A 13,057-nucleotide genomic window follows, 5' to 3' on the forward strand; every position below is an offset into this window, starting at 1 on the left:
CTGCCAATATCAGTAGTCACTTTAAAAATTTTGATCATGGTATCTTTACTTAATCAAGAAAACAGTTATATAAGATTGTGATTTACATTAATAATTTAAAAAAGCTTTTGGCTCATACCTTAAAAAGCGAGTAGTCACAGCCAGGCATTAAATTACTAGAGAGCTGGATATGGTTGTATAAACTATTTGAAAACAAAGAAACACATAATTATAAGAAATACATTTAAAAAGTTCAGCTTCTGAAGGTACAATATTATTCTTGAAAGATTTAAGAAAGCCAAATCCATACAGCTTGGAGTTTGACTGACAAAATATGCTTAAATCAAACTGAATGGTACATTAAAATCAAGTTATTAAAACTTATTTCTGAAGCTACCCCAACTTCAGCAGTATAGAAACCCAACATAAAAATGCATATGAATTTATATTCTGATGTCAAACCAGTTTTTAGTAGAGATGTTACTTATTTAGCTCTTTAAAAAGTACTGAGCTCTATCGAACAGGATAGAAACTAGTTTACATCTTCTCACTGGGTTCCATATTACCAACTATCATTTTTCAAAAATATTGCCATTTTCACTACCTAAACCAAGTCTTGACTAAGATAATGCGAGTTAATATTTCATACAAGTTTATCACATTAACATTCGGGACAACCCACTGAACAAAATTAATTTGTTTTGTATATTGTAATAGAAAGATAAAGGCTTGGGCTTCTGTGGCTCTTTTTATCCAGAAGATGTGTTTTAACAGTCATATTCTACCTCATGAACATCTATTACATGACTCCAAGGGTGGAGACTGTAGGCAGAATATTTGACATCCAAATAAGGATGGAAAAGAGACAAGTGTGCAAGACTCAGAAGTGAAGTGTATACTGAGCCAAAAGGAAGTGTTCACCACCAAGCAATGTAGAGGGGAAAAAAAAAAAAACAAATTTTGAAAATGGAGTGGCAAGGGGCTTAATGCATTGAATTGGACAAGTGTGGGGAGGAAAGGATGCTGTTGTAACAGATATTGCAATCACATGCAATATCTTTGGGGATCATAAATATATGAATTGTTTATGTATGACTGATTTACTCCATGGTGGAGAGTTACCACAGCTCCTACACGAACTAAAGAGAGTGGGGAGGGGGAGATTCAGGCAAATCACTCTAGACAGGTACCATACCCTGGAGTGGTTGGGCAAATACTGATTCAAGCTGGGTTTTCCAGAGACTAGGAGACAAAGAAATGGTTTTTGGTATAAAAAGGATGATCTTAACTGACACAGGGTCCTTTTTCTGATCGAGCAATCCTTGTAGAAGGGTTTGAAAGATTTTGGCTTACTAGGGCCCCATAAGACTGACGGGTGACCTCGAATAAGCTGTTAGCATGCATGTATGAAAAAATGGTTACTAACCTCTTGTAACTGTTGTTCTTTGAGATGTGTTGCTCATGTCCATTCCATTACAGGTGTGTGCATTTGCCACATGCGGTAGTGCCGGAAGTTTTCCCCTCAGTGGTATCTATAGGGGACCAGTTCTGGCGCCCTCTGGAGCAGTGCACATATGTGCTGGTATGAGAGGCGCCACCTGTGCTCCCCTCCCTCAGTTCCTTCTTGCTGGAACTCCAATAGAGGGGAAGGAGGGTGGGTCATGGAATGGACATGAGCAACACATCTTGAAGAACAACAGTTATGAAAGGTTAGTAACTGTTTTCTTCAAGTGCTTGCTCATGTCCATTCCATTCTAAGTGACTCCCAAGTAACACCTCCGAAGGCGGGTAGGAGTTCAAGTCTAAATCCTCTGAGAAGATACAGGAAGGCCCCTTCATTCTGTCAGCTATCACAACAAAGCTGAGTCTATCTGTGGAAGGGCTTAGTGTGCTCCAAGTGGAAAGCCAGGGCATGTCTGACATCTAGAGTATGCAGATGCCTCTCCTCATTGGTTGTGTGAGGCTTTGGGCAAAACACTGGGAGGAAGATATCCCAATTGACACGGAAATGCGACATCACCTTTCGCAGGAAGGCTGGATGGGGCTGCAGCTGAACCTTGTCCTTGCAGACCACCATGTACGGGGGCTCCAAAGTAAGGGCTTTAATCTCGGAGACTCGTCTCACCGAGGTAATAGCTACAAGGAATGCAACCTTCCATGTCATGTGCAAAAAGGGAAAAAGAAGCCATACGTTCGAAGGGCAGGCCCGTGAGGACCAGGCTGAGGTCCCATGGGGTGGGGGTGGGCGGGACTTGGTTCCAGACCAGCGGAAACAGTCTTTCAAGGCCTTTCGGAGGAATCTGATCATCATCTCATGAGAGAATACCGATCTACCCTGGACGCAAGGCCAATACGGCTGCCAGGTGTACTTTGATCAAAGAGAAGGCAATGCCCCAGTGCTTTAAGTGAAGCAGGTAATGCAGAATAGACTGCAGAGACAACTGGGTCTATCAGATATTCCATTCCATTTGGAAAGTCAAGTTGCTCTGGTGGAGAGCTTTCTGCTCTCCAAGGGCACCTGCTGTACCTGACTAAAGCAGGCTTGTTCCTCTGGGTTCAGCTATGCAGCACCCAAGCTGTGAGGAGGAGAGAGGCGAGGTTCAGGTGCAACAACCGACCGCAATCCGGAGAGAGTAAGTTCAGGCAGCTGGGAAGTGTCCACAGGGCTGCTATGGCTAGATCCAATGTTGGAGAGGCCAAGTTGGGGCAATCATAATGACTTGAACCTTATCCCTCTTGATTTTTAGGAGGGCCTTGCTGATGAGCAGAGTTGGTGGGAAGGTTTACATTAAGGGGGGATGAAAGTCAATGATTTTTTTTTAAATCAGGTATTTTTTATTTAAATAGGTTTCTTCCTCAAAAAGCTTTTTATCAAAAAATCCAATCTAAAGTTAATTTTAATTAAGATATTTGAGCTATAATGTATCTCATCATGGAACAGGGATTATAAATTCTAATTCTATAGTATGAGACAATATATTCATGTAATGTTTTAGAAAAGTTCTGTAAATGAGTTCTAATAGTTCATGGATTAGGGACCCTATCTTATGGGGTTCCAGAGGCTTCTATATAGATTATTTAGTTTAATGTTTCCATCTAACCAACAGGACTCAGTATCTTTTAGACTGAGCACTATCAGAGATGCTTAGTTTTGCAGTTCTCAAACTGTGGATTTGTCTCTCCAGAGATAACATGCTTGTTAACAGCAAAAATGTTTTAAAATAAATAAATAAAATAAATAAATAAATAAATAAATAAATAACGTAGAGGTGAGAAATAACAGACCACAACCCTATTGTCCCTCTGCAAATTTGTGTACACAGAGTCAATCCCTTTCCTCTCTCTAAAAGACCAAAGTTTCAAAAAGTTCAATGAATTGAAGATTGTTGGGGCGGAATAGATCTGGACAAGAAGTAGTCTGGAGATAAATGTGAGAAGGGAGGGACAGGCAGTAGAAACAAAAGTGAAACTGTCTGAACAGCATATTCCAGAAGTCTTGAGGTCTGCGTGTAGCCTTCGTTGATTTGAGATCTACCATACCATTCTCTCATTTGAAGAGAAAACCTATAATGACAGCAGGCCGTAGAAGAGACCCAGTTTGGGAAGAAGAGCCATTCAAGAAATATATGTTTGCTGATGATGCTTTAAAGAAGAAGATCAGACCAGTGAACTGGAGGAAGTCATTTAAGCACTTGGATTCAGAGATTGTTGAAGTGATTTAACTTAAGAGCAGTAAGCTTCTTCTGCAAGTTTAGAAAGAATATATTCTTCCTTTGGACTAATCAATTCCAAATTGAGAAATCGTTTGGGACCAGAAAAAGCAGGAAAGCTTTTTTTTTTTCCCCCCAGATTATGAACAAACAGGAAAATAAAGGTGAAGATGAGTTAGCTGCAGAAGCCAGTATTTTAAGTTTCTCATGTTGACTTGGCTGACACAGTCCATTTAATTTGTGTGGGTTTTTTTTTTTTTTTATAAATATTTCACTTAACTATTTTAGTTAGAAAACAATTTTAACAAAAACAAATCGGATCTTAAAAACTTGAATGTTTAACTAAATTCAAACATTCATATGCTTGTTTTGTTAAAATATTATGTTTGCTGTTGAATACATGATATTATTGTTTTAACTAAATAAAACAATTTAAATGTCTGTCTGGTGACGCTGTCCTCCTAATACAGCATGGCAAGAAAATCCTCCAAATATTAATGATTAACCTGTTGAATTGGAGATAGTTCACCTCCCAAGGACTTCAAAAATATGTTTCAATTACCTTTGTTAAATGAAATAACCAAACATTCATTTTCTGATATAGCTGTAAAACTAATCTGAAAAGCTTTCAAAATAAATCACTTTAAAAATGTACAGTGTGCACCTTCTAAAAATGAAATCTACATCTATCTCTGAGTTGCGAAGAATATGTATTAAGGTTTTAACAACCAACAAGAATGCACTTATGTAGAAACCCATGATTAAATCAAGTCTTCCTGACTAGTGATTTAAATCAAATCCATCCTGAGACATTAGGTCTCCTGACCAAGACAGGAGAAAAGCATCAGAGAGTGAGCCTTTGCTGAGACCTTGCAGAAAGCAGAACTGATGACACTTGGTTCTGTCTGGTGGTGAACTAGTCCATGTGGGGAGCTCCCTACTTCTGAAAGAGCATCCTGACTACCTCCAAGTGGAAGAACCACTCATGGTGAAAGAAAGACCTGCTGAGGCGATCCACTAGCTTGTTCCGGACATCAGGGAGATGCAAGGCTTCTAGATGGATTGCATGCTGGATGCAGAAGTCCCACAGACAAAGGGCTTCCTGGGACAGAGTTGAAGAATGAGCTCCCCCTTGCATGTTGACATGGAACATGGAGGCTGTGTTGTCAGTCAACAGCAACCAGACTGGTGGGGAAGGAACACTGTGCAAGCTAATCGGATAGCTCTAAGCTCCCTGACATTTATAAGTTAGCGCAAGCTCCTCTTGCAACTATAACCCCTGCATTTGCAGCATACCGAGATGCTGCGATGCTTGGAGCGGAGTCCAATCGAGCTGGTACCGAGGGCCGACTCCATAAGGAGTGCTCTAAGGCAAATGGCCGCTCCTTTTTAGTTTGCGGCTTGAAACTCTTAAAAATGTGATACTTGTCGCTCATGTGGGTTTCCACCAAGCACTTCAGATAGTGATCTCCATCAAAGCTGACTGGTATAGCGGTTTTTCGCAGCAGTAAAAAGGCTTGAAGCCCTGGGATTGGGGCATGCCCCATCCCTAGGCTAAGTCCCATAGGGGACTAAATATTACTAAGGGAACTAATAAACTATACAAACTTTCTAACAACTACACACACACACACACACACACACACACACACACACACACACACACACGAGATTCACAACTAGGCACAGTTGAGAAAGGTAAGCTTGCTGAGGCAAGGAGACATTCCAGCACTGTCACTGGTGGTAAGAAGGAACTGAGGGAGAGAGGAGCCGATGGTGCCCCTTATACTGGTGCATACGTGTGCCACTCAAGAGGGCGTCAGAGCTCGTCCCCTACAGAGATCACTGAGGGTAAAACTTCCAGCACCAGTGCATGTGACAAGCATGCACCCCTACAATGGAATTGACATGAGGAAGCACTTGAATTTTTATTTTTTTGAACATGTTTTCTCTGTAATGCTTTTACCTTAATAAAGGTGCTTGCTTAGAAAGAGCTGTGGGGTAACTTAACTGCTCGCAATACACTGTTCATAACCCCCAGAGGAAGCAAGGAACTGGCGCTGGCCTTTAGGCAGACTGGTTTGCTGAGGATATCACAGTGTAAGGCAGGCAGCTGTGTAGCCTTAAAACCCCTGGTGGAAGGGAGTGAGACAAGGGTTCCTATCCAGAAACAGGTGATGGTTGGAGACCTGACTAGGAACCCCTGCGTGCAGCTTGAGGGAGAAATCCCTGAAACTGTGACAGCTGTCTCCACATTCTCTGCTGTACAGAGGTTAGAATAAGGAATGAAGACTTCACTAATTTGTAGTCCATGACTACCTATATTCAGTCCTGGTTAAGCACCAAAAAGCTAGATTGCACTCTCCACCTGCTGCTTTGAAAGCCTGAACCAAGAACTTTGCCATTACTGTATATAATTGATTCCATTTAACCAATTCTAGCTCTCATCTATATCTTGTTCCTTTTATGAATAAATCTTTAGATTTTAGATTCTAAAGGATTGGCAACAGCGTGATTTGTGGGTAAGATCTGATTTGTATATTGACCTGGGTTTGGGGCTTGGTCCTTTGGGATCAAGAGAACCTTTTTTCTTTTACTGGGGTATTGGTTTTCCTAACCATTTGTCCCCATAATGAGTGGCACTGGTGACGATACTGGGAAAGTGGAGCGTCTAAGGGAATTGCTTGTGTGACTTGTGGTTAGCCAATGGGGTGAGACCAGAGTCTGCTCTGTTTGGCTGGTTTGATTTGCCTTAGAGGTGGAAAAACCCCAGCCTTGGGCTGTAACTGCCCTGCTTGAAGCAATTTGTCCTGAAGTGGCACTCTCAGTTGGGTCCTGCCAGAACCAGCATCATTACAGTGGCGTAGTCAGCAGGATACCGTAACGATGCCCCAGACCCAGGCTTGTAGCAGTGATAGAATAAACTGCAGGTTCAAATCAAGCAGGATTGAAGACAAGATGGAGATGAAGCATCAACTTTTTATAGTCTTTTCCAGCTGTCAGAACACCTTTGTTCTTCCTGTGGAAAATTACAGCAAAATGGAGTTTGGAGTCACACGGGCAAGTCCCTGCATACTTGGCTGAGTCACAAGGCGTATCTGCCTCCTCTCAGTTGTATAGCTGATGGTCCTTAATGGGTCATCAAGCAGGCTAGGCAGAGCTGACACCAACTTGTCTGGGGTGTCCAGAAGCGTAGCATAAGTTTGAAATACAGACAGTATAGAGCCAATACTCATAACTTTAACTACAAAAATTATACATACATATAGACAGCATAATCATAACCAGCAAACCATAACCTTGTCTTAGACACCTGATTTGACCCCCTTTATACAATATTTGGTGCCACTACAGGACCTTGCTTGCAACAATGCTCTATGGTGCCAGATTACATCAATAACGTCAGACATCCATGCCCAAACTCATCCATTATCAACTATTAGCACACAACCACACATTAACAGCACGAATCAGGACAGGGTTTACATCTGTCAAAAACTGCTTCCCCAGAAATGGCAAGACCAGTGGGATCATTGTCTCTCTGTCCACCACAACAGCACTGAGAAACCAAAGCTCACACAACTGACCCACACACATCATCCAAGATCTCCAGGTTCCAAGCTTGTTTTCTCAACCTTGACAACCATCCTATGATGCAACTGCCAAAGCTGATTGCCTGAACAAACCCTAGAGTAAGCCACCCATGCACACTGATTTTTCCTCATACGATCCACACAAACACTCTCCTGTCTAATAATCATGTTATAATACAATCCCTCTAGCATCCCAGTAACTGTTATTTCCACTTGTTATTCCCATGAGTGTCCCACACCAACAAAGAACACCTTTTCCACCTCATGTTATCACTTTCCAGTTTTCCCAGCTCTCACACCCACAGGGCAGAAGCCAACAAAATCCTCAGTGATCCTGCTACTCAGAAAGTGGAGAGTCAGTGTTTTTAAAAGGTTAAGCACCAATATATCTTCCCTCCTTCAACCACACCCCACCCTCAAAGCACATACTCTTTTCCTCCGTTTTCCCAATGCACTGTCCCCATTTACATAACATGCAAGACACTTAAAGACAGCCTCTTTAATTTCAGTAAAAGCAACCCATAGGAACCAAAATCATTACAGAGCTCATGTCTATGGCTCAGGAGCTGCTATTGGAGCCTGGCCACTAACAGACTTTGGGGGCATTCAGTATAGAAATGCTTTTCCCTCTACCCTCTTTCGAAATGCTCTGAAACTTCCTGTTTTGCTTAATTCCTATGAGATTCATGGTACCAATCATGTGACAGAATATATATCCTTGGATAACCAAGACAATTTCACACGGGAGGGGAAATGTGGCACAGTGGGGAGGTTTTAGTTGGTTTCCAAATGTCTGGTTTCCCCAGTATCATTGAGATCTATGGTACTCTGCCCGGTATCAGTCTGTTATACAAATAAGAGCTTTAACATATCTTCAATACACCAATATCCCTCATACATACAACTTGCTTGGTTATTTCTACTCACTCTGCTTGATAAACAGGGAAGGTATTTTCAAAATCTGCATAACAAGGCCAAGATATTTAGAAGCGACAAGTGATTTTTGGGTGTCCAACCTGAGGCACTTTAAAGGGGTCCTGTTTTTCAGAAACAACAAGCACCTGACCTCTGAAAAACAGACCCCTCTTAAGGTGCCTCAAGTTGGGCACCAAAAGTCACCAATAATTTCTGGCCAAACTTTTCAGGTACAGGATATTGTGCACATTACACTAAAGCCGAATTCAGGCTTCAATTTAATTCTGTTTATGACCCTGAAAATCTAGTCTAAAAATCTAGTCTACATGTAAAAAGCCAATGTTCGAACCTTAAGGCCTATATGCATTGCAATATCAGATTTCAAGGCAGAACAAATCTGTTTATCAATACAATTACAATTCCATCCCATCCATGCAAGCAGTAATATAATATTTGATAGGTTTAAACCACCAAAAAACCCAAGAAATAATTTATATACAAGTTTGTTTTTTTGAAAAAGCTTCTCATTCTGAAGATTAAGGCATCCACCCCAAACTGTTGAGACAAATTCCAATTTACACTCCAGAAACTAACATTTAGTTAGTAGCTAATGAGTACCTTTTTGCTAATACAGAGACGAACGTCAAGATACTTCCCCAATATTCCACAGGATTAGTAGGTAGATTAAAAGTTTTACTTACGCCCAAAAATCTTCAACAGTATCAAACTTTGAGATCAGACGAAGGTTTGCTTGCCAGGTTTTGCTTTTGTCATTTTTGAAGAACCAGAGTGCCCACCTAAAGATAAAATGATATACTGTATATTAAAAGTCAGTCAGTACCGAAGAGGTTTGAGTACACTTTTTGGATAACAAGTACAGAGAAGATGATACACTGCCACTGAGATAACAGCATGAACCTCAGTACCAGTTCCTAGGTGGCAGGAGAAATTCAGAAGAGTAATAGGCTTGAATTCTAATTCTGGATCTTGGGAAAGTGACAGTCCGAGTCTCAACACAGAGGAGTGTTACGAGGCCTAACCAACGTACAGCTATTTAAAATCCTTTTTGAAAGGTTTTATATAAGTGATCAGTGTTACATTCATGATTGAATGACCATTTGCTTGAGCTTCACAACAAGGTTTTAATTGCGCTTATATGTAAACAGCAGCCTTGTACATCGAAGTGGACTCTTGGTTGTAATCTGCCAAAGACTGCTGACGGTTCATGTTAGGAGTACGCTATGTCTGTGGTTCCCAAACTTTACAGGTTCACATACCACCTTCTTTTAAAACTGCCACGAAGTGATGGAATATCAAGGTCAGATATAGTTTGGAAACCTCTTCTCTATGTGATTAGAGTCCTTTGTCCCCTTCACCTAGGCATCTCTTTCAGATAGATTCTGATGGAAGATTAGAAGAAAAATGATTTTGTCTCAGCACACATGCCAAGAAGCACTTCCCCGATCATGGATATATTGTAATGATTAGAGATTAAAAAATGAAGCTGACATTTAAACTTACTGATGACAAGCTTTAATGAGAAATCTTAAAGGTAATCTGTAAATGTTTGCCTTATCTTATTGTACTTCAAATTCTCATTTGTTTGCACTTCCTGTACTCTTCAGATTAAAATTTAAAGGCACACTAACATGAAACATTTCATCACAGCTCTACTCGGGTGAGTGCAATCTCACAACAAGAAAAGAGCAACACTGGTGTCTAAGCAAGACACTGTGGGAAGAAGAGAACACTCTTCAGAGTGCAGCCTCTAGGGTGATTTCAACACCCAAGAACTGGAGGGGGAAAAACTGCCATGGCTACAGGTCACAAAAAAGACCCTATTCGGGAATATTTTCAAGAAATTCCTATATCTCTGGGTAAAACACAAAACATGTGCCACATGTAAAGGAGATGCAGTGCCTGGTTAGACTGAAACCTGAAAAATGTGCCTCAGAAGGCAATGACTTTGAACAGGATGTGGATGTGTCTGAGAAATCTGGATCAACTGGTTAGCAAACTTATTGCTCCACCATCCTTATGGACATCCTACCACATTTTACTATGCTAGGAAATGACAACTTAGATTGTCAAATTTGTGTTTTGGGTAGATTATTTATGAATTTCAAAATGTTTGTATTCAAAATATAATTGGTATGTTTCTTGTGAGAGTATTTATCAATTACATTTTTACAGTTACTACTGAATTTTTTTTATTGCTCAGTATAATCAAACAGCGTAGGTGAAGACTTCCTGTTTAAAAGTAGTTTTATTAGGCATTTATGAATTTTATAATTAAAATTTTTTCAAGCTCACTGGTGTATGACTAGAGAAGGGTTTAAATAGATAGATAATCCTTATAATTTGTTAATTACTTTTCCTATAAAACTGGGCTTAGAATAAATTATGTAATTTAAACGGTGATACAAACAGCTGCAGTAGGAGAAATCTTTCATTTGCAACCTCATTTTTTCAAAGCAGTGCACTGAGTAATACTCACTGAAAGAGTGACTTCTTTACCATTTTGTTTCAGTGTCCAACTTAGACATTCATAACCCCTTATGTCCTATCTGCAAGATCTACCACTTTAGAGTCATATGCTGGTACCACCAGCAGTGCTGCAGCTAAACCTACGTCAAACAGTAAATTACCTGCATCAAAAAAGAAGAACTTCAATATCCAGGAAAACCATGGATGAATTCATCATCAGGACTATTCCAGCAAGACTTCATAGATGGAAAAAATTACTTGGTTCATTTATGCAACACATTCTCCTCTCATCTTGTTCAGAACAAATTTAATTTACATGGTTCAATCATTATGACCAGGCTACATTCCACCCAGCAGAAGAGACATTGCTGGATACAAGGTATGAGGAGGAAATTGAACACTGTGCAGAAAACATTGATAGGAAATTTGTCAACTGAGTCTTGATGGGTAGAACAATGTACACAATGATCAAGGAGAGAGAGTCTGTCCATGTCAACAGAAGATGGGGTTGTCCATCTTACAGAACCAATTGATATATCAGGATATACCCATACAGCAGAATACTTAAAAGGAGCAATAAAAGCTGTAACAAACTGAAGAAAAATTCAAGCTTGACGCATATAGCTGTGTCACAGAAAATGCTGCAAATGTAGCAAAGATGAGAAGAAATTTAGAAGAAAATAATTAAGGGAATCTGAAACTTAAATGGGTGCAGTGCTCATCTGATGCATATTTTAGCCAAAGACTTAAATACAACTCCAGGAATAAAGCAAAATGTTGAAATTGCGAAATATTTCAGTAAGAACGGTGACCAAGTGGGAATTATTTTGATACTATTTTTATGAATACTATGTGTGCCTCAGATTCCCCTATAGTTTGCATTGCTACTCAGTGGGGCGGGGGGGGGAGGGGGGGGAGGAGGAGAGATTTCTATCAGGGTGCACTTCTGGACCCTGCTTGGGAGGGGCTCAATTTTTGATGTCAGCACTATCAGATATCAGATACATGTGAAACTCCACCTGCCTCTGACTGATAGAAGGAAGAACTTTGCCTCTCCCCACCACCTTCAGAGCCTCCTGGCTGCAATAAGAAAATATACAGAGGGAAGAGGTCTCAGCTACTCTATCACTATCATTAATACAAATAAAAGGTTTCAATTACAATAGAAGATGAACTCAGAACCAGTACAATTGGGTTTTTATTTCTTCATGAGGTCACTGAAAAGACTTGTTAGAAGTGAAAAAAAAATGAAGCTTTTCTTTATAAAAAACACAATTATTTGACAAAATAGCAATTGAGAATTTTGAGGTGGCATATTTACCTGTAGAATTACAAAGCCTGGTAACAGAAGAACATGGCTCACCTGTTTTGTAGTGGATGCTTAATGTACTGTTCAGGGCTGGCAACCTCCTGAGTTGGTGCTGTTTCAGTTTTCTCTTCTTCTGAAGTCTGAGGATTGGGAGTGGTTTCCTGTATAAAGAAAAGCAAAATTGTTAATGTGTGTCTTCAACTGTATTCTGCAACACTTAGCTTCCACCCTCTTAAGTATACTTCAGAGAATTAGCTTCCCCTACCTTTTTTCTGTAGCAGTCCAGGATCACAGCATAAAAACCACATATGGTCCTGCAAGTATTTGTGCCCATCTATTCAACATGCTCGTAAACCCTAGCAAGTCACAAGATATTGGACCACAAAAATTCATGTAATTTTGCTTGCTGTTTTGCTTCCTCCCAGCTCCATTTGGATTTCAATGTGGTTTATGCAGCTTATTTTACAAACTACCAGAAGACACAAAAGCCTGCTGTCTTTAAGAATTGGGAGTTCCAGGAATGAGCTTGGTGCACTATAGTTTTAGAACCATTAGCATACAACACTGATTTCCATAACATCAGAATTGCAAGGAGGAAAAGGATAATTAGAATGATTTGATTTTAAGGTCTGGAATCTAATGAACTATCCCTGGAAAGTAGAGATTGCCAGCCTTTCAAAGCAGTTGTGCAACTTGTTTCTAGCCTTAAGGGTTTGAGAGAGATACTTGATTCTCAAACTACTGCAGCCGGGACTAAATACTACAAGTATTGAACTTCAAAACAGGATAATTTCCAATGCCTGTACTCCCAGAGTAAGTAAGTATGAGCTGAAATGTGTGCCCTAAATGGCAGTGTAGTGTTAACTAAAAGTAATTCTCAGATTTGAAGTTTACCTTTCCCAATGAGTTTAAGTTACCCATTAGCACCTGCTACTACAATAGACACCTTGATTCAAAATATTATCCTACACTGGCTTTAGAGAAAGTGCTACAGACTTCAAATATACACTGAATTTATTAAATTTAAAATAGAACATGGAAAAAACACGAGTAGAGAAGAAAGA

At 40.0% G+C, this 13,057-nt stretch overlaps 1 protein-coding gene across 3 annotated transcripts in view; it reads right to left on the reverse strand.

Moving 5' to 3' along the window:
* Window positions 1-13,057, reverse strand: part of EIF4E (eukaryotic translation initiation factor 4E) — a 43,516-nt gene that overhangs the window by 17,264 nt on the left and 13,195 nt on the right. For all 3 annotated transcript variants that reach the window (XM_038398930.2, XM_043513667.1, XM_043513666.1), the window contains exons 2-4: window positions 12,048-12,154; window positions 8,899-8,994; window positions 119-182 (exon numbers count right to left, since the gene is read on the reverse strand). In XM_038398930.2, coding sequence (XP_038254858.1) covers window positions 119-182; window positions 8,899-8,994; window positions 12,048-12,154 — 267 coding nt within the window. The remainder of the gene's footprint in view (window positions 1-118; window positions 183-8,898; window positions 8,995-12,047; window positions 12,155-13,057) is intronic.

Source organism: Dermochelys coriacea, chromosome 4 (assembly GCF_009764565.3).
Source record: "Dermochelys coriacea isolate rDerCor1 chromosome 4, rDerCor1.pri.v4, whole genome shotgun sequence".
NCBI classification, from domain to species: domain Eukaryota; kingdom Metazoa; phylum Chordata; order Testudines; family Dermochelyidae; genus Dermochelys; species Dermochelys coriacea.